This window comes from Callospermophilus lateralis, chromosome 16, assembly GCF_048772815.1.
Source record: "Callospermophilus lateralis isolate mCalLat2 chromosome 16, mCalLat2.hap1, whole genome shotgun sequence".
NCBI classification, from domain to species: Eukaryota; Metazoa; Chordata; class Mammalia; order Rodentia; family Sciuridae; genus Callospermophilus; species Callospermophilus lateralis.
Window position 1 is genome coordinate 59,642,047 of NC_135320.1, and position 24,713 is coordinate 59,666,759.

The 24,713-nt window shown below is 42.6% G+C and overlaps 1 protein-coding gene across 3 annotated transcripts; it reads left to right on the top strand.

The window, feature by feature from the left end:
- The first annotated feature begins 204 nt into the window (after nucleotides 1-204).
- Nucleotides 205-10,186, top strand: Dcstamp (dendrocyte expressed seven transmembrane protein). Of its 3 annotated transcripts, XM_076836254.2 has the most exons (4): nucleotides 205-1,233; nucleotides 5,519-5,827; nucleotides 6,753-6,873; nucleotides 10,157-10,186. In XM_076836254.2, exons 1-3 carry the CDS (start codon nucleotides 205-207, stop codon nucleotides 6,837-6,839), a joined length of 1,425 nt encoding a protein of 474 aa, XP_076692369.1. In that variant the 3' UTR covers nucleotides 6,840-6,873; nucleotides 10,157-10,186. The 3 variants fall into 3 exon arrangements, with proteins under 3 accessions (XP_076692369.1, XP_076692368.1, XP_076692370.1); XM_076836253.2 differs by lacking the exon at nucleotides 10,157-10,186 and having other exon boundaries at nucleotides 6,753-6,925; XM_076836255.2 differs by lacking the exons at nucleotides 5,519-5,827; nucleotides 10,157-10,186 and having other exon boundaries at nucleotides 205-1,031; nucleotides 6,753-6,777.
- The last annotated feature ends 14,527 nt before the right edge of the window (nucleotides 10,187-24,713 follow it).

The following is a 24,713-nucleotide window of genomic DNA, read 5'->3' on the forward strand; positions in this document are numbered from 1 at the left end:
TTCAAGGAATGGAGTAACAGAGTCCACTTCTTGATGGATTCTCTTTCTTTCACCTCTTGGTGAGAAAAGTTGTGAGGTCTCATTGCAAGGGGTGGACAGAGGGAGGGATGAAGAATCATCACCATGTTCTGCATCCATCCACCTCCTGGCTCTTAAGCATCTTCTGATCTTGGTTTCTTTTTCATCCCTAGGGACACAGGGATCATGGGCATGTGGACCTCGAGCATGGATGTCATCCTAAGTCTTTGGAGGATGTACGTGTTTCCGAGAGGTCCTGGATGGGTGGACTTTCTCCAGCACTTGGGAGTGTGCTGTTTTGTGGCCTTCATTTCAGTGAGCCTCCTCTCTGTGGCCTTCTACTGGTTTCTGCCATCAGTGGTGGCCTTCGCCACCTCCTGGATGGTCATGTGTGTTCTCTTGGGCTGCTCCAGGCACGCGCGCTGTTTCATTCTTCTGGTCTTTCTCTCATGTGGCCTGCGCGAAGGCAGGAACGCTTTGATTGCAGCTGGCACGGGCATAGTGATCTTTGGCCACGTGGAAAATATTTTTCACAACTTTAAATGTTTCCTGGACAGTATGACTTGCAACCTCAGGGCAAAGAGCTTTGCTGTACATTTTCCACTTCTGAAAAAATACATTGAAGCCATTCAGTGGATTTATGGCCTTGCCACTCCACTGAATGTATTTGATGACCTCGTTTCGTGGAATCAGACACTGGTGGTCTCTCTTTTCAGTCCCAGACACGTCCTGGAGGCACAGCTAAACAACACCAAAGGAGAAGTCCTGAGTGTCTTACACCCTGTGACCACCATGATGGAGGTGTTTTCCTCCCTGGGGCAGAAACTGCTCGCCTTTGCTGGGCTTTTTCTTGTTCTGCTCAGCACTGGCCTCTTTATGAAACGATTTTTGGGCCCCTGGGGTTGTAAGTTTGAAAACATCTACATCACCAGACAATTTGTTCAGTTTGATGAAAAGGAGAGGCATCAACAGAGGCCCTGTGTCCTCCCACTGAATAAGAGGGAGAGGAAGAAGTATGTTGTCATCCCATCTTTCCGGCTGACTCCTAAAGAGAGGAAAAACCTGGGGCTGTTTTTCCTCCCCATACTTACCCATCTCTCCATCTGGGTGCTGTTCACAGCTGCAGATTACCTGCTGTATCGACTCATTTTCTCCGTGAGCAAACAATTCCAAAGCTTGCCAAGACTTGAAGTTCACTTGAAACTGCACAGAGAGGTAGGGGCTCCCAGGTGTGTCACAGCTATTTGCTGGGTCAGTCTTGCAAAAGATCTGGAACTTCCCAAGACAGGGAAATATTTTATTCACCTTTGGATCCCTGGTGTCTAACAAAGAGCCTGGCACATTGAAGAAACCCAACAAGTATAGGTCAAATTGAAGTACTAATATTAGAATGTGATTCTGTATTAGTGTTCTCTGGCTGCTATAACAAATGATTTCTAACTAGGTGGCTTAAACAGTAAAAATGTATTTTTTATAGCCATAGGAGTGAGAAATCTGAATTCAGTTTTGCTGGGATAAAATTGAGATGTGGTTGGCAGGGACATGTTCTTTTCAGGTGTTAGGAAAGAATTCACTCTTTTCCTCTTTAGCTTCTGGTGGCTGGTGGCATTTCTTGACTTGTGATGGCCTAGCTCCCATCTCTGTCTCTGTCTTCACATCACCTTATGGAAAATCTTTCTCTGCTCTCTTAAGTCATGCAGATGATCTCATGAGGGCTCACTGGGATGACAGGATAATTTTTACATCTCAAGATCTTTAACTTAATCTCCTCTAGTAAAGCCCTTTAAGCCAAGTGAAGTGCCATAGGTTCTAGGGACCTAGGATTTTATGGAGGACATGAGGGAACCATTTTTCAGCCTCCTATACTCCATATATAATGAAACGTGGGAATAGATATCTCTGATGTTGAACCTAAAGTTGATTCTCAAGATGTATCTGGCACAAACCTGAGTCCAGGATTTAGGGCCTGACTTCTTACTCTTAGGGCCTGACTTCTTATGCATCCTGAGTCCTTATCAAACACTGATCTCAGTGCATCAGTGGAATGTTTAAAAAGATGACTGCTGATAAAGGGCTTCTATATGACCCAGTAACATGGCTGGTACCTAGTGCCCTGGACCACATTTTGGGAAACTCTGGCTTAGGTGCTAAAATGTAAAACCTTCTACACAAGCAGTCCTTGACCTTAGACCTTGGCAGAGGTGTGTCAAGGTGTGTCAGTTCCACAGAGGTGTGGAACTGAATAAGCAAGCAAGTGAACACACCCAAAACTCCTCTCCAGAAACCCCACGGAATCTCCTGTACTTGGACTGGGGTAAGAATTTTTAAAACCTCCTGGAATGAGTCTAATGTGTCTCCAAGACTGAGAACCACTGTTTTAAACCCATCACCCAGAAGAACAGAGCCAGATATCTAAGTTCTAATAGCCATCATGTGGTTCTAGAAAAACCCATAATTAGGCAAGACAATGTCTTTTCTGAGCTGGTGCCCCTTGCATTTTGAGGAATCTGGCTTTCTCCCTCCTCCCAGCAGCCATGTGCCAACAGAGAAGACTGAGGGTTTTGTGCATCTCATCTTTTATCTTTTCCATCTTCCCTGTGGAAATTTGTAATTATGTTGACATTTCAGAGGGTCTGGGAATTGTCAGACATTTGCCTTATTTAGTTTTTTAACCCCAGAAATTGTAGCACAGAACCAGGTACGGCATGTTGGTGTGTGCACACAGGCGTGATGCATGTTGGGGTCAAGTGCACTTCCAGGGCTGTGCACTCACCAGCAGCAGTCACCATGTGCCAGCTGCTGGGAAAATCACAGAGGGGAAATGACAGCCAGGCTGCTGGTAAACCATCCTCTGAAACCCCACCCTCCCCTTCTCTCTCTCTCCCAGGGTCTCAGATCCTCTTGCTGCATCCACACTTTTCCTCCTCCTTCCCTTTTGGTTCAGCAGATCCAGATCCCCTGGCTCCTGCCCTCCTAATCCTGGACTGCTTCTCAGAGTTGATTACTTTGAGCTCTCTGCTTTCCCTGAAGAATTCAGTTAATTACCAGGCACCGTGTTGCTCTAGGTATTTGGAGCAGGGTGGATAATGGAAGTAGCGTTTCAAATGAAAGCCAAACAAGAATCTCATAGTCCTTGGTCTTGGGTGTGCAGGGTGGCCAATAAGAAGGCCTCTCTTCCTGCCATTCTCCTTTGTATTATCCTTTCTTGTCTTCCCCTCTTGATTCTCCCTGTCTCTCATTCCCCTTCATTTATTTCTCTCCCTGCTAATACCCAATACCCATTCCTGTTTTGTTAATTCCCACTGGTTTAGAAAGAGGAGGACAATGGCAAGTTCTGACTTGCCCTAAAAGCACAGAAGCTTTCTAATGACAATATGCTGACACATTCATCTTGGGCACTGCTGGGTACTGGGGATGTGACCATGTCCAGGCTATGATGGCCGCATTATGAGGGTGATAGCCCAATGGGGGTAGCCGCCATGTGCACACCTAACAGCAGCAGGGTGCTGGGCACTGGAACCAATGTGGGAAGGAGGCTGCCTGGGAGTGCCCGCTCCTCCAGTTCTATCCCACTGTGCCTGGGAGACAGCCACAGCCAGCTTCTGCATGACTGGCCTTATCCCTAGATGCCCTTGGAGGCTCTGCACCTTGTCTGTGGCTATAGGTTTGCAACAGAGAAGTCAAGCTGGAAGAGAAACATTGGTTCAAGTTTTTGCCCACATTTCTCCCTACTTTCATACAATTTTAGATAAATGTTTTAAATAAAGAAGTTGGGAAATGATCCAAGTTGATCGAGCTGTATGGGTGGGCATTGTAAATAAAAATAGCTGTAGTCCCTACTTGCTGAGCTGTAACCTTGTGCTCCACTGCCTTAACCTTGCAAGACGGTGGGACACCAGGGCCTACCCTCCACCCATGACTCAATGCTGTCCCAGCAGGTTGTTCACCTAAGAGAAGGAAACACATTTTAAATCATTGGGGTACCATTTAGTATGTTGCTTGGCATTTGGAAAGACTGAATTTGCCTTCCACGTTACCCTCAACCAACCCCATACAAAAATGTTGACTCGATCGTTTTGAAGCCCTGACTCCCAACTGCAAAACCCCCAGTTGGATTTCTAGACTAAATAACTTCTTCCCAGACCGAACCCCCGCTGCTTTCTCATTGCGGGGGATTGCTCATCACTGCCTCAGTCGATGGGTTTGTTTCTTCAATAGTATTAAAAAGACTGCATGCCTTTGCTCTGGGGACTGAAATCTCTATTTAATTGTAGACTGACTGTCTTTTTAATAAGAGGAGAAGCAACACAAATGTTTTTCATTGCGTAGGTGCAGGTTTGAATTTGTATAGAGGTCCCAGGTTTGGCATTTCCAGATTCTTTATAGGTCCTGGGGCAAATCCAAGCTGCATGATATTTTCTGGATTTTTTGTTTGTTTGTTTTTTTAGACTTCATCTACTTCTTCCTGGGCCCAGGACTCTGTGGCACTAGGGTGATAATAACTTACTAAGTACACCAGTCGGTAAGGTTAATGCTCCATCCCCAAGGTGTTTAATTTACACTGGGAGTAGTTTGTTCATGGGCAGGATCTGGTCCATTAATTCCTGCTTTGCCAAATTAGAAAACAAATCCACTGAGAGATTAAATGACTTTCTCAGGTCAGGGGAAAGAGAGAGCTGAGTCAGCACACACTTCTGCTGGTGGCTGGGCTGGGTAGTTCAATGTCATCTTTTGCCCTCTGTATCAGTCTGCTGAGGGCAATTTTTTGTTCTCTTGCCTTCAAACATGAAGAAATGCACCCCTCCTGAGTAATTGGGAGACATGCGAAAATGCCCTATTTGAAAGTTCTCCTCCAACAAGATTTTAGTCTCCTTCAGTGAGGGTCAACACATCAACCTAAAATCGGATATCACACAATGAATAAGAGGAATCCCCCAAAGCTTCAGAAGATTGATTTAGAGCATGATTTAGTATCTCATCATCTTTGGGAACTTGTCATCTGCTGAAGTGGAGTTTGTCATGACTAGGAGGATGTTCTCTGGGTCCTAAGGGGCTGTGTCCCCAAGCGATCCTCTCCCCCAGTTGAGCCAGCTCCCCCATCTCACATTAGCTCATGTACCAAAAGTGGAGAAACATGTATCCCATGAAAATGTGGATGTGGCCAGATTTGTTAGTGTAACATTAAACAGATTTCTCCATCTTCTTAAAGCCTTCAACAGTGACTCTCCAAGAAGCTATTGAATACTTTTCTGATACACCTATCTCAAGAAAACCAGTGCTTCTGTAAACCCGCTTTGGAAATCACTTCCATAGTTACAGACAACTCATCCCTTCTCCTTTGTTCCAAACACAGCACAAAAAAACAAGATGTGAGAGTTCTTTTAACCAAAGCTCCCTGCAGATTGAAGATAAATGCTATGTGCTGCCAGGAAATATTGAGAAAGATAAAGACTGGGTAGAAAATGGCATGGATATTAATTATTTTATTCTTTCATTTTAGAAACAAGGAACTCAAGACCTCATCCATGATTCTTCCTTTAATATATCTGTCTTTGAACCCAGCTGCATCCCTAAACCTAAGCTCCTTCTGTCTAGGACTTGGGTTCCTCTCAGTATTATTCTTGTGATATTAATGATGCTGGGACTGTTGTCCTCCATTCTGATGCAACTTAAGATCCTGGTGTCCACATCCTTCTACCCCAACGTGGAGAGGGAGCGCATTCAGTACCTACATGCAAAGCTACTTAGAAAAAGATCAAAGCAGCCACAGGAAGAGTTCAAAAGGAAACTGAGTCTGTACTTTAAAAAGGTGAGGCCAAGATGAGGGGTTAACCTCTAATTAAGTGAAAGGTAAGTTTGAAAAGCAAATGGAAAGAGGATTTCAAAGCTCTCTTTGACTTCATATCAGAGCTCATATCCCAACAGTAGAGAGGATTTTGAGGTGGGGGCGGGGTGACAAAATTGCTTGGCTGTGGCTCAGCGTTGTGATCTGAATGCTGGTCCAGAGAAGTCTACAAGACATCCTTCAAAATATTGGTTTCAAGTAAGTATGTTAAGCCATATTGTAGAGAGGCTATTTGGGAAGGTCTTCTCTGTATTGGATATTGAATAACAATATCCAATAATACCCAATACTTTCCTGGGCCAAGAATAAAGAGAAAACATGGAAGGATATCTAAAACTTTGTCAATTTCAAAGAATTTGTTCATCCTACAGTGTTATCTATCTATCAATCCATCCATCTATTTGTCTATGGTTTTTATTATATAATGTACATATGTACATACATACATACATATGTGTGTGTGTGTGTGTTATATCACCATGGCTCCTATATACACACGTCAAAGATTTTATTTAACTTATTTATTAATGAGGAGAAACCATTTAAAGAATAATTCAAAACACATAGACACATATACAGGTTATCAAATATACCAAAATAAATTTGCTTCATAGTTGCCTGGCTCCTCTGTCTGGGTGGACACTGGAAGAATCAATTGTCCTTTGCAGGGTGAAGTTCATGTGCATGTCATGGTCATGAATCCTGTGCATCCTTGTTATCAGCCATCTACAACTTAAAGATTTGGAAAATAGTTCATAGACAATGAAAGACCAAAAAAATACCAAAAGGATAAGATTTCATGTCCCTTTCAATACCACTAACACCATGATGAAAAAATTATGTAAGAGGTATTTGGAATGAGTCTTGTGTTCATTTATCCACTTTTCAGGTTCATTTCTGGCTTCCAATCCTGAAAATGATTAGGAAGAAACACACAGACATTGAGGCCGAAGACAATCGACAAGAGTCTGAATAGCTCTTGAGCCGTGTGCATGTGCCGTTCTTCTCAGGTCTACCGTTGTTGATCACTGTTTATGCCCATTACTGGAGGGCTATGCCATAAGGCCACAAAGAGGTTTGGGTTTGCAGGGACACCTTACATCACCTGGTTATTCCTCCAAATGACTTGTTATCTTTAAGTCAAGAGGTACCATGCAAATGGTTTTGGGTCTGTCTTCCATACAAAGTACATGATCTGGATGGAGTCACCACAGGACTATACCCAGGCCCATTGGTGATGAGCTTCAGTGTACAGTACTAGTCAAAGAAAAAGAATGGAAAATAAAACAATGGAAATCTGTACTGCAGTCTTACTAGCAAATGCCAAGGAGAACATACACGCATAAAGTCTGCAAAATATCTTAAACTCTCTTGTGCCTTTTCTGTCCTTATAAATATCTTTCACACTATTCCCTACCTCACAATTGTCTCTCTCCCCCAGGCTCCTATTCAAAACCTCTTTCCAAAACCCATTTCCAGCAGCTCCCACTGTCTTCTTACCAACACCTTCTCTCCTGCACCTTGCTTGCTTCCATATCTTTTGTTATCCCTTCTAGCAAATCCTTCAGCCTGAGAACAATGACAGGGTGGCCTAGGGACCATGTGTATCAAAAAATCACATGATGTACTTATTGAAATGCACCTCTTCATCTCTAATTATCTCAAAATACCTAAAAGGGAGACAAAATTCCTTGATTATTGATTCTATTATTTCTAAAGAATCAGAATGGGAATTTTTAAAAATTTCAATTAGGTATATGACAGCAAAATGCATTTTGATTCATTGTACACAACTGTAGCGCAATTTTTCATTTCTCTGGCTTTACACGATGCAGCATTGCACCCTATATGCAGTCTTACAAGTATCTAGGGTAATGATGTTCATCTCATTCCACCATCTTTCTTGCCCCCATGCACTCTCCCCACCCTCCCACCCCTTTGCCCAATGAAAGTTCCTTCATTTTTCTTCTGCTTCCAGTCTCCCCATTTTGGAACAGCATCCACTTATCATGGCTTACTTCACCGAGCATGATATTCTCCAACTCCATCCATTTATCTGCAAATGCCATGATTTTATTCTGTTTTAATGCTGAGTAATATTCCATTGTGTATATACACTACAGTTTCTTTATCCATTCATTTATTGAAGGACATTTAGGTTTGTTCCACAGTTTAGCTACTATGAATTAAGTTGCTAAAAACATTGATGTGGCTGTGTCCCTGTAGTATGCTGATTTGGAGTATAGACCAAGGAGTGGGATTGCTGGATCAAATGGAGGTTCCATTCCATGTTTTCTAAGGAATCTCCATACTGCTTTCCAGATTGGTTGCACCAATTTGCAGTCCCACCAGCAATGTATGAGTGTGCCTTTTCCCCCACATTCTTGCCAACATTTATTATTGTCTGTATCCTTGATAACTGCCATTCTGATGGGTATGAGATGAAATCTTAGAGTAGTTTTGATTTGCATTTTTCTAATTACTAGAGATGTTGAGTAATTTTTCATGTATTTATTGATTGAATGTATATCTTCTGAGAAGTGTCTATTCAACTCCTTAGCCCATGTATTGATTGGAATGTTTGTTGTTTATTGTTTTTTTTTTTTGTTTTTGGTAATAAGTTTTTTGAATTCTTTATATATCCTAGAGATTAGTGCTCTATCTGATGTGTATGTGGCAAAAAATTCCCAAAATGTAGGCTCTCTGTTCACCTCACTGGTTGTTTCTTTTGCTGAAAATAAGCTTTTTAGTTTGAGACCATCCCATTTGTTAATTCTTGATTTTATTTCTTACACTTTAGGAGTCTTGTTAAGAAGTTGGGGCCTAATCCAACGTGATAGAATGGGGAAAATTTTTAATTAGCTATTTTTACTTTTTAATTTTCCATTTTGAAAATGTTCAGATTTACAGAAAGTTGTGCTGGGAAACAGCACACACCTGTAATTCCAGCAGCCCCAGAGGCTGAGGCAGGAGAATTGCAAATTGGAGGCCAGCCTCAATAGTTGAGTGAGGCCCTAAGCAACTTAGAAATACCCTGTCTCAAAATAAAAAATAAAAAGGGTTTGGGATGTGGCTCAGTGGTAAAGTACCCCAGGGTTCTATCCCCAGAACCAGAAAGGGAAAAAAAGCCCAAACAGGCCAATTTTTAGCCATCTAGAGGCCTCCTTCCTTACACAACCCCTGAAACCTCCTCTCACATCTGCTAGCAGCAGACAAGATGGAGCATTGTGATCTAAGACAAATGAGGCATGGATTGGCCAGATAAGCCACTAGAGGTTTAATATTGTTAGCATGTAAGAGATTTTGAGTGCAAAGTCTTTGGAGTTCACTGATATGGCATAGGTCAGTCAAGGTAAAAGAGATCAACTTGTTTGGCCAGTGGGTCCCTAAACTGCTCACAGATCATAATTCCTAAGGGTTTTGGGGGGTTTTAAAGATTGCTATTACCCAGCCTCAGCCTCAGCCTCAGCTTCAGCCTCTGCCTCAGCCTCAGCCTTAGTGACTCTGACTTGACTGGTCTTAGATAGGGTGTGGGCACCGGCTCGTTTAAAGCCCCTTGGTGATTCTAATGGGCAGCTAGGATTGAGGACCACAATTCTGAGGGATCTTAAAGAATTACAAGACTTCAATGGTTAAATTTCTTTAACAGAAGGAGATTTTATTAGAAAAGTGTCTGATTCAATAATTCTCCAAGTGTGTTTCCAGATCACAAAGTCAGCCCCTTGGTTGTTCCATAAGAAGAGTGAGATGGAAAACATTATGTAATAAATTAGTGACCATCTTTTTACATTTAAGATTCATGAAGCAAATTGGGAAAATGAAAAAGCTTAGAGAAACTCTATAATAAAGAAATATCTTTTTAACTTGTCTCACCCAGAATTTCCCCAGATTATTAAACTATGGAACAATTTCATCTGTAATAATTATTAACATCATGTAGGGCCAGTTCTACAGCCCATGCTCTGAAAGATGCTTATTTAATTGGCATGCATTTTATCCAAGAAAGGATTTAAGGAGGTAAAGATGCACTTGTAATTTTGACTTATTTAAATACTCTGATGAGTTCATACTTTACTGGATTTTCTTATGTGTGGTTGTGTGTGTGTGTGTGTGTGTGTGTGTGTGTGTTGCTGGGGATTAAATCCAAGGACTTGCACACTGCAGGCAATGTGTCCTACCAATGAGCTACAATCTCAGCCTTGCTGTGTTTGCTAAACAAATAAATGTGTGTATTAATAAATTGATACAAGGTGCGAATCTGTGTATAGATTTTTGTATTTATTACTCCTACAGAAAAGGACCTACCCCATATTAACTAAGGCAAAGAATCAAATGCTCAATTCTTGGAGAGGATTGCTTGCTTTTGAGCTTCTACATTCTCTGAGTTAACTGGTGGACTTAATGACCTAACAAGACATCACCAACATCTGGTGTAGGCATCCGAACAGAACTACATAGGAGATGTTGGTGACGCCAGAAGTTCCCCCTGGGTCCTGCCTTCGTGGACCTGCCTTTGCTTCCAGTCTGGTCAGGGAGCCATACAGGTGCTTAACCAATAAGTAAAAACACGCAAAGGAAGTGCCAAGACTGCAGAATGGACGGTGTTGGGAAACTCAGACTGGGCTCTCTGCTGCCCTCTGTAGGAAGAGCGCTGGACAGGGCGATCAAAGGTCTTTATTTTCTTGAAATCAAATCTACCTTTCTAAAGGAGCCATTTCTGCTTTCTCCAGTGACTTTTAACGGATCACAGGACCAGCTGTCTTCATCTGTTAGGCACATTTGCCCTGGGTCTGAAGTGCTCCTCCCTTGGAAGGACACCCTGGAAAAGAGGCCTTGTCCCAAAAGGCATTTTTGATCTTGAAATCAGGATTTAGACTTGCTCATTAGGGCGAATCTTGCTTGGATATAAAATGCTTATTTAATCGCAGCTTATCCACTTAAGATTTAAATGAATGGTTAGTAAAATTTCTTGAGATGTCTGCTGTGAATTGTGCTTGCTCTGTTAATCTGGTAGAGGCAGAAAGATCCTGCCCGAGGTAATTTCATGAAACTTCCTTTTTTCACCTCTAATTGTAATGACTTTTGAAAGAATATTGTATTATAGTCTAAGTCACCATCTCTCATCTCATGAATCTGAATCCGGTGGCTGTCGTTGGTTAGGATCTTTCAAGTTCCATCCTGATGTCCACATTGACTTCTTATTTGCTCTGGCTGAGTTTCTATTTGAAAATAAATTGTAGTGATTTTTCTCAATACATTCTGAAATGGTTTCCAAAGCTGGCTAATCATCAGAGTTACCCGTGGAGGTTAAAAAATAAAATAAAATTACAGATTCCCAAACCTAAGCCCAGATAACTGACTTAGCTAGTTAGAGAAGGGTCCTGGGAACCTGTATTAGAAAGAATATCACGAAGTGATTCAGATGATTAGGCAACTTTGTTAACTACTGATTTAGGGAATTTTAGCAACCCTTGGAGATGAGGATTGTTGATTAAACACATCTAGATGATATCTGTGCAATTAATTATGTGGGTATCCACACAGGACTTCCATCTTCCTGTTGCTGAGCCATTAAGTTTTTCCAATAAAGCAAAATGCTAGTTACTCACAAGAAATAGATCATTTTCATCTTCTGTAATCCAACTCACACACTTGTACAAATGGACACCATGAAGGTACCAAGAATGAGACAATTTTGCCTATAGTCAACTATTTATTTAATATGATTTGGTACCAAATGTTATTTTTTAAATTTGAGTTAGTTCAGTTCAGGAGAAGGTAATCACATTTTTTTTTAATTGGAAGGTAATCTTGACTATAACAGTCACATAATGTAGAAGAAAGAACAGAGACTTTTAGAATGGGGAAGGCTAGGTGCAAACCCTTGCTCTAATTGTCAGTGACATAAACTTAAACAACTTAGATCTTATCTCTCTGAGACTCATTTTTCTTGCTTACAGCATAAGACTTAAAATACCCATCTCATAGCATCTTTTTGAGAATTTAATGAGGTGACATTTATAAACTCTCTAGAATACTTCCTATCCCGAACTAGATAAAGAAATGAAAACTCTTTTCTTTCTTTTTTTCCATGGTTCCCGATCCAACCCCACTTTTTTCTACTTTTTACAATAGGATCTACTACCAAAAGCATTAAGAACAGAAAAGAAGGACTCTCAACCAGGCTTGATACACAACAGGGCTTAGCAAATTTTCTTCCGTGAAGGGCTGGGCAGCAAATACTCTAGGCTTTGTAATCAGATGGCCACTGTTGCGATGGCTCCACTCTGCCATTGTAGTGAGAAAGCAGACACAGGCCAGAGGGAAATGCGAGGTTGTGTTCCAATAAAGCTTTCTTTGCAAAAAGAAAAAAAAAAAAAGTCACAAGCAGAATTCAGCCTGTAGTTCACCAAACAACCAAGAAGACAATCTATGCATTGATACTGGACATGTTGCAATGGGGTATTTTTCTTTCTCTCTCCTTTCCTCCCTCCCTCCCTCCCTCCCTCCCTCCCTCTCTCCCTTCCTTCCTTCCTTCCTTCCTTCCTTCCTTCCTTCCTTCCTTCCTTCTTGTACCAAGCATTAAACCCAGAGGCGCTCAATCACTGAGCCATATCCCTAGCCCCCCACCTTTTTAAAAAATACTTTATTTAGAGACAGGGGCCCCCCACCTTTTAAAAAAATACTTTATTTAGAGACAGGGTCTTGCTGAGTTGCTTAGAGCCTCACTAACTCGCTAAGCCTGGCTTTGGCTTACAATCCTCCTGCCTCAGCCTCCCAAGCCACTGGGATTACTGACATGTGCAGCTGCACCTAGCAATCTTATTTATTTTTTATTTATTCTAATTCATTATACATATCAGTAGAATGCATTTTGACACATCATACATAAATGGAGTACAAATTTCTCATTCTCCTGGTTGTACATGATGTAGAATCACACTGGTCATGAAGTCATATATGCACATAGGGTAATAATATCTGATTCATTCTACTATCTTTTCTAACCCATATCCCTTCCCCCTCCCTTCATTCCATTCTGTCTAATCCAAAGTACCTCTATTTTTCCCTAGCATCCCCACCTCATTGTGTGTTAGCATGCAAATATCAGAGAAAACATTTGGTTTGGGGATTGGCTTATTTTGCTTAGTATGATATTCTCCAGCTCCATCCATTTACTTGCAAATGCCATCATTTCATGCTTCTTTATAGCTGTGTATTATTCCATTGTGTATATATATCACATTTTCTTTATCCATTCATCTATTGAAGGACCATCTAGGTTGGCTCCATGGTTTAGTGGGGCTACAAATTGGTGCAACCAATCCAGAAAGCAGTATGGAGATTCCTCAGAATCAGAAAACTTGGGATGGAACCACCATTGACCCAGATATCCCACTCCTCAGTTTATACCTAAAGGACTTAAAATCAGCATACCACAGTGAAGCAGCCACATCAATGTTTGTAGCAGCTCAATTCTCAATGGGGATTCTTAAAGTCAGAAAAAGAAATTCAAAATCCTTCTTGGCTACCCACTGGTTGAAATCTTTGCAAGTCACATCTCTGAGCTCATTTTTTTCATTTATAAAGATCAAAGAGTTAAGCTGAAGAATCCCTGTGGAAGGTGCTCTCCGTTGAAATCCAGGGTTCTGTGGGAGGCATCAGCAGTCTCCTGCAGAGAACCACGAATGGTCTGTGACACAGGTTTCAGCATTTGATTGGTTTGTTCTTTCACAGTTGATCAATGAATCATAAAGAACAATAGAAGCTCTCGGGTCATTGTATGATTTATTTGATGAAAAAGAGGAAAGATAATATTAGGGCAAAATAAATGTTATTTTCTGCACAGACTCAAAGAAACAATCAGAATAGTGATTCGGTTCTAAATGTCATAGGTAATGTCTCTGGATTAAAGTCAGACTGCAATGTCAGTGGCTGACGACCCGAAAATTGAAAGTTTGGCTTTTTCAAAGGAAACAAGGCACTGTCTGTAAATGTGATATATTAATTATGTGATGAAAGAAACCAATCAAAATGGCTTCCATGCACAATAACTGTGCTGTATTTTGCAAGTGGAGATGCTATATGTTCTAGAAAATATGTTGTTTTAAACACATAATGCAATGAAAGAAAGGATGTTGAATTAAAAATAGGAAGAATTGTTTTTTTGGGGGGTGGGGGTTACCATGGATTAAATTCAGGGGCACTCGGCCACTGAGCCACATCCCCAGCCCTACTTTGTATTTTATTTAGAGACAGGATCTCACTGAGTTGCTTAGCACCTTGCTTTTGCTGAGGCTGGCTTTGAACTCACCATCCTCCTATCTCAGCCTCCTGAGCCACTGGGATTACAGGCATGAGTTTTAAATTCAGGTACTGTGACAAGTAGGTTACCCAAGGCATTTCCACCTCCTGTCTCAATTCAGTTCTTCACAGAAACATTAGTTATTATTTGCTGTCCTCACTACATGCCAGACACCTTTTTAATGTATTATCATTTAATTCTAGCAAAAATCCCATGAGAGAAGTCCTGAAGCTATTGCAGTTTTGTAGATGAGAAAACTGAGGCACAGTTTGTTCTGGAAGCAGGATTTGAACACAGAGACACTCTCCCATGTCTTCTTGGGTAGCATGGCCTTTATGGGTACTTTCCCAGTTCTGAGAACTGGATCCTAGTCCCACAGAGGTACCATTCCCCGGGCAGGCGATCAAGCTCCCCTCCAATCAGATCCAGCCTATCTCCCCATGCTATTCCTCATACTCGCCCTGTCTGAACCCTCCCCTTGGTCAAACACCTCTCTGTACCTGTCCTGCAGGAATCCCCTGCATTCCCTAACACACTCTGCTCCCTGGACTTTCCCATTTGCAAAACCTTCCCTGACCTTCCCTCCCAGTCCACTTCCTTCGGACCTCCACGGCCCTACCAAGTCCTGCTACTTAGGACACAGCTCAGTGGGAGGAACATAGTGGGAGTCATGTGAGTGGACTCTGCTTGTCCTGGCTCTGTCACAGACTGTGTGTGGGAACTGGGAGCTGTCATTTAACCTCTGGACCTCAATATATATATATATATATTTTAATATGAGAATCAGCGGATTTGGATTCAATTTGAAGTTTTCAAATTTCTTTGTAAACTATTATTCTTTTAAGCAGACGATCCGTTTCTCTTGTTAACTCTTTGGAGTACCAATTCCCAGCCCAGCCAAGACAAGCAGCCCGAAGTAGAGGTAGGGGCCCAAACCATCCTTTCCTCCCCTCCTTCACCTTGGCAGTTTCTTAGGAGCATCTGAAAAACAAAGTAGGAAGATTTATTAGAGTAGAATTCCAGGTTTTGTTTTGTTCTTTTTATCTCTAAAAGCAAATGAATCAAAACCTCTCAATTACCCTAATTTAATGTAATAGTTCATTCATAGGCCGTGTGGTTTTATGACGTATCACACCTGGGTAGCTATTTTATCTTGGTTTTCAACTAGATTCTAAGCTTCTTATGAACAGGGATTATATATTTCACTACTTTTTAATTTACTGCAGCCATCAGTACAGTCACAGTCCCTCAATAAATGCACAGCATAACACCTTCTAGAGACACATACCATTAAACCCTTCATAAATATGGGTTGGATGAATGACCCAAGCCAGAAACATCTCGAAGGCTAGTCCATGTAGGGCATCAAGAGACTCAGGCCATGAAACAGCTTATTTGTAACCTAAGTTGTCTTTGAAGTAAGCCCAATGTTCTTCCTGATATTTCTGGGCCCAAGGTTGCTCATAAATTTAAGTTTCCTTCTAGTGTCACACGTCCCCAACTTTATTCATTTATACATAACCTCCATCATTTTTTTTATTATGTTGGTATAGGCTCTGGTCTTTTACTTGAATTTTTTTTTAAATTAACTCCATATATTTACTTAAGTTCAATTTTAAAAGAAAGCTTTAAAATGGCATCAGAAGTGAAAAGAATATCATCTCCTATAAAGTATTATAAATAATAGATAATGCAAACATACAAATAATACATATATATCATGTACACACTACTTATTATATATACATGTTGCACATATGTACATTAAATACATAGCACAGTTATCCCTTGGAATTATTTCAGGACTTTCTGCAGCTACCAAAATCTGAAGATGTCCCTTACATAAAGTGGTGCATTACTGGCATATAACCTATGTACAACTTCCTGAATTATTTATAATACCTCATATAATGTAAATATCATGCAAACAGTGATTGTACTATATTGCTTAGGAAATTTTGACAAAAAAAAAAGAAGTCTATATGTGTCTGGCATTTTTTTTTTTTTTTTAGAGAGAGAGAGAGAGAGAATTTTAATATTTATTTTTTAGTTTTCGGCGGACACAACATCTTTGCCTGTATGTGGTGCTGAGGATCGAACCCGGGCCGCACGCATGCCAGGCGATTGCGCTACCGCTTAAACCACATCTCCAGCCCTGTCTGGCAATTTTTTAATGAATGTTTTCAATCTATAGTTGGTTGAATCCACACATGTGGAACTCATGGAGGACTGGACACATGTACATTTTATATAAACATATATAACTATGTACGTATCATACACACCCACACAGAAAACAAAACCACATTACGACATTATTAGCTTCTATTTAGGTCCTCACCGGCCAGAGCCCACAGCCTGCTCTCCAAGTGTTAAACAGCTCATAGACCCTGTGCCTAGGGGTCAAGCCACCTGCAGGGGGCGGGGTGGGAGTGGGACTAGGGTATTTACACAGCAACTCCTGCCAGTGGCTGGTTGTGGGCCGCTGTGTCTCTGGGTGGTGTCTCCCCTGGCATTCTTGGATGCCCCGAGGGCTTTCCCTGGCTGTGAAATAAAGCCACCAGGCAAAGAGAGCAGACTCTGGCAGTGGAAAGTTAGCTGGAGTGTCAGAAGTTTCCAAGGACCCAGGCTGAAGCAGGCCCCCACAGGGTCTTTGACATCTCCATTTCCCATCTGTTAAGTGGGCCCTCCACTTAACAGATGATGCTTTCCAGATCATCCAGGTCTGGGCTGACTCCTAGAGTCAGAGGGCTTGGCAAGAGGGGTTCTGGCCTATAATGCATTGAGAACCCTTTGCTCTCATTCCTGATTCCTTTTCCTCCAATTAAATGCATATTCCTGGTGCAGGGATATCTATACAACTGGAAAATTATTTTGCTGAAAAATCAGCAGAATTCTCCATATTATCTATGTTGAAAAACAGCCCTCACTGTACTTTAGAGTATAAAAAAATTCACTCCACATTAATTCAGTTTAAACAAATGAATGATTTCTCTTTGAATGTCTGCATCACTCAACCATGAAATCCTAGACAACTTCCAGAGAGCTGTGGCCCAGAACACCCTGGTCCCACTCAGAACACTATTTATAAGATGCCCTGTGTGTAGCAGTCTTTACTGTGTTTTTCCCCCCTTCTTCTTCTCAAATGTTCTTTAGCCTCTGTAGATGGCATTTATACAATTCAGAAAAAAACCTCACCAGGATCAGTCAGCGGCAGAGTCCTCTGACGCATCTTCTGTGATCTAGTTAAAAATAGGAAAGAGATGCTTTGCCTAAGTCCTCACCATTGTGTGGTATTACAGAATTCACCACTTTTTTTTTTTTTGGTCCCCACATCCTGTTCCTTTATCTAAAAATAGATAAAAACTCTGTCCCTGGATTTTTGGACAAGATCTTTTGCTTTTGTGACCTTGGCTCTCTTATCCTTCTTCCAAGTTGTTCTACCCACTTTCTTCAACCCCCCCACCTTTGATGTATAATCCCACTGACAGCCTAGATCCCCTATTTTTCTTCCCCTGTCCCAGGGGTTGCTAATTCCAGGGACTTCATGGGCCAGGTAGACAATATAACAGTGACACCAAACAGGTAGATGAGGGCATTCCAGACTGTGCATACCCCACCCGAGAGGGTGGCTCTGACTCGGTTTCCCCCAGATCAACTGATTTTTCCCAGAGCAGCCAGAAGCCCAGATTGCTGTGGGAATTCACCTAATCTTTAAGGGACAGAACTAAATTTGGATACTGATTTTTAAAAAAGAGAATAGAGGATAAACTGTGAGCATTCGATTTGTGGCTTTTACCCCATTGCCCTGGGAGGGATTCTGTGTTGCTGTTATCAGATATAATAAAGAAATCTACAAAATCTAGTTCTTAATGGTCTAAACCTTCCCACTTTTTCCAGTTCTTGGCTTCTAAAATTTGGAAAGAGCATGGCATTTTGATAGGAGTCCTGAATTCCTATTTGTCCTTTGCCAGGTATAGGCCTTTGGGTTGGCATAATCTGAGATAAGGCTCTTGAGAACTCCACCAAAGTCTGTCAGTCTGTGAGCCTGACAGAACCTCATCCTTGTGCTCTCTTTCTTACCCTTCCTGAGCTCCAAGTTCAATTTCCCACAGCAGTTAGTGATCCAAATATTTCTCTGATTTTCTCAAGTTAGAAGTCAGCTTTCTTTATAGCTCTGCCCATAACTAATCCTCACCTGACCCAGTGGCTGCAGCCCTCCTTAAATCTCCACCCCCCCCCACCACTGACTGCCAGCCATCATTTCCTTTGCAAACCACTACATTGGCTCCAGCCTCTCTATCATCCCTTAGCTCTGGGACCCCTTCTTGAAAAACAAAACAAAACACAGAATAATTTAAAAGCCCTTTGTTCTGACTTTTTCCCTGGAGGAGAATTTACAAGGAACATTTATGATTCCCATTACTTATCACAGCCAATGCCCAAATTGCCCCTTGTAGGTTAATGAGTCAACTCAGGCACATGTTCAAGTCACTAGCTGGCCATGGGGAGAGGGGTCAAAGGTTTACAGCATGGCTAGGGGTGGCTCACAAGTAGCCCCACATCAGGATGTTAGGCATTTGTACCCCAGGAGAAACTGAATATTTAAGCATTACCTCAAATATGATCTAATGAGCAATTATGTTACTGAATGTCAAGAGAGAAAGAAATCTCTAGGGTTTCTTTCCCCCTCCTCCTCCTCCTCCTCCTCCTCCTCTTCCTTTTGTGGTACTGGGGATCAAACCCAGGGAATTCTACCACTGACCTATGTCCCTAGCCCTTTTTATTTTGAGACGTGGTCTTGCTAAGTTGCCGAGGCTAGTGTCTGACTTCTGATCCTCCTGACTCAGGATCCCGAGACACTGGGATCTACCATTTCTTTTCTCACATCCAAAAGTACAGATAGTGTTGTCATCCAAGAAACAAACTTGGGAAATTCTCATTTATCCTTGGGGGAATTGAACTTTGAAGGCAGAAGATTCTGGAAAACTCAACCCTCTCATCTTTATCTGTCTAGTTGGTGCTTGTATCCCTTTCCTAGGTCAGCTGTAACGTATCCACAATGCTTTCACAGCCTTGGCATCTAGAAGCCTTATTTAAGGCATCAGCAGTGCTGTGCACCCTCTGGAACCTCTAGGGAAGCATCTTTCCTTATCTCTTCTACCTTCTGCTGGTTGCTGGCAATCCTTGGCATTCATTGGTTTATGGCAGTGTAACTTCAATTTCTGACTGTTTTCACATGACAGCCTTCCTTCTGCACTGAATATTCTCTCTTCTTATAAGAAAAGGCAGTTACTGGATTAGTGCCCACCTTAATCCAGCATAACCTCATTTTAATTGATTACATCTGCAAATACCCTGTTTCCAAATAAGGTTATAGAGTCATCTCTCAGTATCCATGGGGGTTTGGTTCCAGCAGCATGTATATTATTCAAATCCTCAGATGCTCAAGTCCCTTATATAAAATTTCCATATGCTCTCTTACACTTTAAATCATCTAGATCTATACTATTTAATATCACGGGAATGCTCTGTAAGTAGTTGTTTTGTTGTATTGTTTGGGGAATAATGTCAAGAAAAAAAACTATGTGTTCTGACAAACATAAGTTTTTTAAAATATTTTTGATCCAAGTTTGCTTAAACCTGCAGAAATGGAACCCATTAATGGGAAGGGCTGACTACTTGCAAGGGACTGAGGATTAGGACTTGAACATAGCTTTTGGTGGGATAAGAGTCCATCCAGTGCAGGGAACAACCAGCAAAGATGTCCCCCTACAAGCATCATAGCTTGTGGCTGTGCAGAATTAGTCCTTTAGAAAACGCCTTTCCATGTAGTTCACAGCATAGTGGCACAGCTAGAATAAACTTCACATATTTCTGGTGCCCTTTGGCGCTAAATGCAGACATGGAAAGTGCAGGAGACATCAGCACTGGGCTTCTGATGCCATCAGAGGCCAGCTGGGCTGAGGAACTTGGAACTTTCCTTGGCCACAATAAACGGTCTACTGTGTGGAGGCTTGCTGGGCACTGAGGAAAGAAGCAAGGCAGCAGACCTCAGCAATCCATGAGCTGAGCCAGTAGAGGCCTTATCAGGAAGAGATACCTGTATAGGAATCAGTGTGGTGCTTTATAGTATAACCAGGAAGGGTGATTTAGGACCTCGAGAGAGGAATATGATCAACACAGGACCTAGGACATGCCCATTCACAGGGGCTGCGAGAGGGTGATGTGCAGCAGACAGGTTTGCAGGAGGATTTGGAAACTCACCTTGAAAAGACAAGACAAGCCTCCTCAGTTCTCAGATGAGGGCCCCAATTGAGCGTTTCTTAAAGCTGAAAGAGAAACCATATTCAAAATGTGCTGTAGGAATGAGCCTAAGATGAAGCCTAAGAATGGGTCAGCAGAACCATCCTCAGTACAGTGATGTTTTAAAACCACATCAGGAGCCTTACAGTTTTCAAGAATACAAGCAACAGTAAGTGTTGGCGAGGATGTGGGGAAAAGGCACACTCATACACTGCTGGTGGGGCTGCAAATTGGTGCAGCCAATCTGGAAAGCAGTATGGAGATTCCTTAGAACACTTGGAATGGAACCACCATTTGACCCAGCTATCCCACTCCTACTAACACAGCCACATCAATGTTTATAACAGCACAATTCACAATAGCTAAACTGTGGAACCAACCTAGATGCCCTTCAATAGATGAATGGATAAAGAAACTGTGGTATATATACACAATGGAATATTATTCAACATTAAAAGAGAATAAAATTATGGCATTTGCAGGTAAATGGCCGGAGTTGGAGAATATCATGCTAAGCAAAGTAAGCCAATTCCCCAAAACCAAAGACTGAATGTTCTCTCTGATAAGTGAATGCTGATCCATAATGGTGGGGCCATGGGAAAAATGGAGGAACTTTGGGCAATGGGAAAGGAGAGGTAGGGAGGGGGCATGGGGCAGAAAAGATGGTAGAATGAGATGGACATCATTACGCTAGATACATGTATGACTGACTGCACCTATGGTGTGACGCTACATTGTGTACAACCAGAGAAATGAAAAGTTGTGCTACAATTGTGTACAATGAATCGAAATGCATTCTGCTGGTATATATACCTAATTGGAATAAATAAATAAATAATTTTTTGAAAGGAGCCTTAGACAACACAAATGGACCCTTCTAATAAAAAGACAAAGTAAGATAAAATGAAATTTTTACTGTGACACTTCTTCCTCTGTGATCTGGACATGGAGTTCTGGTCTTTCTTAGTAATAGATGGGTCTGACCACAACAGTGACCAAGACCAGGCAGAGTCCACAAATGCTGGTGAAAGTCTGAGAGCCACACATTATTTCTGGAGCCAGATGCTTCTCCTAGGGACCCCTTTCACGGCTGTCATTCAACACACACAGATAAGCGGTTTTGAAGAGTCAGTGACTAAGTCTATATTTCTAGTTTCATTTTTTTTAAAGATCATGCCTTATTGTGTTTAAGTGCATTTTCAAAGTTTATCTTTGAGAAGATAATGTTCCCTAATGTAAGAGCTCGGTATGAGCACAGGGTGTGAACATGGCTGGGAGCTGCGATAGTCAGGAATTTGAATAAGGCGCAGCAATGCCTGCCTGCCTGGGGACTAGGGGCAGATGAGAATGCAGGAGTGCAGAAGCAAGTTGCCATGGAAACAAGCCCCTACATGGGACACTCCTGAGTGCATAAGCCATGTGAAGAGAAGGGACTTGCAGGACAAACAGGAGTTCTCAGGAGGGGTAGCGGGAGTGATCTCCATATATGCTATCTGGTTCTAGGAAAAAAAAAAAAAACAGGTTTACCAAAAGCCACTGAAAGGGGGAATAAAATTCAGAGCTTACTGCTTACTGGGTATTTTTAATTTGACCATATCCACATGTCATTTATATACTGGTTCACTGTGGCCAAAAACTAATGCCCCCTGTGTGACAGGCACAGGGCAAGGCACTGAGTAACAGATATGCCCAGGGAGGTCACTGTCCTGACCTGCTCTCTAGAGGAACAAGATCTAAACACAAGTCATCTCATTCCTAGGAATTGGCCTCCCCTTGCCCCAAAGCCCTTTTCTGTCCAGGGTGCTTCTCAGCTCAGGGACACCTAGCCACCCTGCCCAGGATTCCAGCTCCTTCAGAACCTGTCTTCTCCCCAAGCTGGTGTCAAGATCCTGCACCCGAGGTCAGCCTCCTCTGTGCATGGGACATCCAGCTCATTCTACTGTCCAGGTCCTCCAGGCCCAGAGGGTCTTTTCCACGGTTGCCATGTTCAGTCCTGGCCTTGGCTTTGGCATGCTTGTTCCCTGCCCTGGTGTTTGCTTGTGACCCTCAGTATGGATGGTGCAGTGACTCATGGAAGACACTCACGTCATTATCTGTTACCCCAGCCCCAGGTCTCCGCACATCAATGAACAAAACCTTCCAACTTCCTGCAGAGGGCTGGCGACCCCTCCCTTTCTCTGCCTCCCCTGCTAATCTGTTCATGCCCCAGTAATTTCTTTAGTCCTTGGCTCCTCCCTCCCCAAAAGGTCTGTGTTTGGGTTCCTATGATCTCATCAATCTCTCTTTAAATTTCCCACGACTGCATCTTGTTTCAATACAAACCAACTTTTCAGAGCAACTGGCTTTTCGAGCATGACATTTGTGTTTGTCATCATATCACACTTGTTACACCCCTATTGCTTTGTTGCTTACAAAGTCATCTCTTGGTCTTTGGAACAATGCAGTACAGTAAGCAGTGCAGGTATTGTGGTCTCCAGCCCATGAACCAAGAAACCAAGGTTGAGAGAGCTTAAGTGACTTTCTCCAGGCCTCAAGCTGTGAACCAATGAAATTCAAATCTTCAGTGGGCCCCTGGCCTGCATCACATATCCTTTGGTGCGTGAGGCCTTTCAGTGACTCTGAGGCCTTGCCCACACTGTCCTCCATTCTTATTCTGACTCTTCTCCTCTGGGTCTTAAGCAGCAGCCCCCAAAGAATTTCACTAAATGGAAGACATACCAATTAACCTTCCTTCCCTATTTCCCATGAGACCCAGGGGCATTTCTTTATATTCTAGGATCCTACAACTGAGATTCAGTAAGTTCCATTTGTCCTTTGTAGCGTACAAACAAAATCGGACAAAACAATAAGAAAATGCTCAGAGGCTTCCCTCCTCCTGGGACCTGCCCGGCAATGCTGGCCCTGCCTGCCCGGCTGCCCACCTTCCTCCAGGGGCTTGGCTACCTCCAGCCGCCTCTCCCTGGAACGCTGTGATCATGAACTCCTGAGGGCTGTGCCCACATCTTCTCTATGTGCTGTGAACCTCTCTCCCTGTCCACAGACCTGTGCCGAGCAGTAAAGATTGACGGGCAAGGGTGCACGCGTCCTTTTGAGAAGCCTGGTAACAAGAATTCCCAAGACAAGAAAATTATTTACAGTGAGATTGGGCCCAGGGTGGAAAGCTGCACGGATGATTGTAAACCACTTAAGAAAAGAAAACAGAACTTGGGGAGCTGGAGGAGGACAGTGAGTAACTGCCAAGTAACTGTCTGTGGCGCTGCAGGCCAGCCTGGTGGAACTGAAGGAGCAGCGCTGTGGCTGGGGACCATGCAGCCCAGTCTCAGGGACTCCCAGAGGCAAGGCCGCTGGGGACAGACCAGCACAGGGGTGGGGTGGGGGAGGGATGATCCTCACTGGGTGATGAATGGTCAGATGCAGATGTGGGGAGGCCCTTTCCAGGACCCTGCAGTGAACCAGGAAATGGCACAGTCACTGTCATTCACCAATTGCTCACTCCCTTCCGTCTCACTCTGGCTGGCTTGTGGGTGTGGTCTCATCTTTTCCTCACTACACACCTAAAGACCAACCTGCTTCTCCCCGCCTTTTTTCTTTTCTTTTCTTTTTTTTTTTGGTACCAGAGATTGAACTCAGGGGCACTCAACCACTGGGTTACATTCCCTAATTTTATATTTTATTTAGAGATAGGGTCTCACTGAGTAGCTTGGTAACCTCACTGTTGCTGAGGCTGGCTTTGAACTTTCAATCCTCCTGCCTCAGCCTCCTGAGCTGCTGGGATTACAGGTGTGTGCCACGGTGCCCAGCTCTACTGCTCCAATTTTTAAATAGTTAGATGCCTTGGCCAGCTGTGGTCTCCCCGATACTCCCCAAAACCTATGCTCTTAAACACTATAAAAATGGTGCTCTCTCAGCCGGGCACAGTAGCACATACCTATAATCCTAGCAGCTTGGGAGGCTGAGAGAGGAGGATCACAAGTTCAAAGCCAGCCTCAGCAAAAATCAAGGCACTAAGCAACTCCGTGAGACCCTGTCTCTAAATAAAATTCAAAATAGGGCTGGGGATGCGGTTCAGTCAGTGGTTAAGTGCAACTGAGTTTAATACCTGGTACCAAAAAAAAAAAAAAAAAAAGGTGCTATCTCCACCTGTATCTGACACTTGATCATGTCAAACAAACTCAATTCATTTCATGGAAAACTTAATTTCAAAACAAGCCTATAAGGAAGATTGGGTGCATATTATTA

Excerpts from the sequence above, each read along its gene's own strand:
- Dcstamp (XM_076836254.2), top strand. The coding sequence starts at position 205 with ATGGGCATGTGGACCTCGAGCATGGATGTCATCCTAAGTCTTTGGAGG. Across the intron at positions 1,234-5,518 it reads ACTTGAAACTGCACAGAGAG|AAACAAGGAACTCAAGACCT; the intron begins GTAGGGGCTCCC and ends CTTTCATTTTAG. Across the intron at positions 5,828-6,752 it reads TGAGTCTGTACTTTAAAAAG|GTTCATTTCTGGCTTCCAAT; the intron begins GTGAGGCCAAGA and ends TCCACTTTTCAG.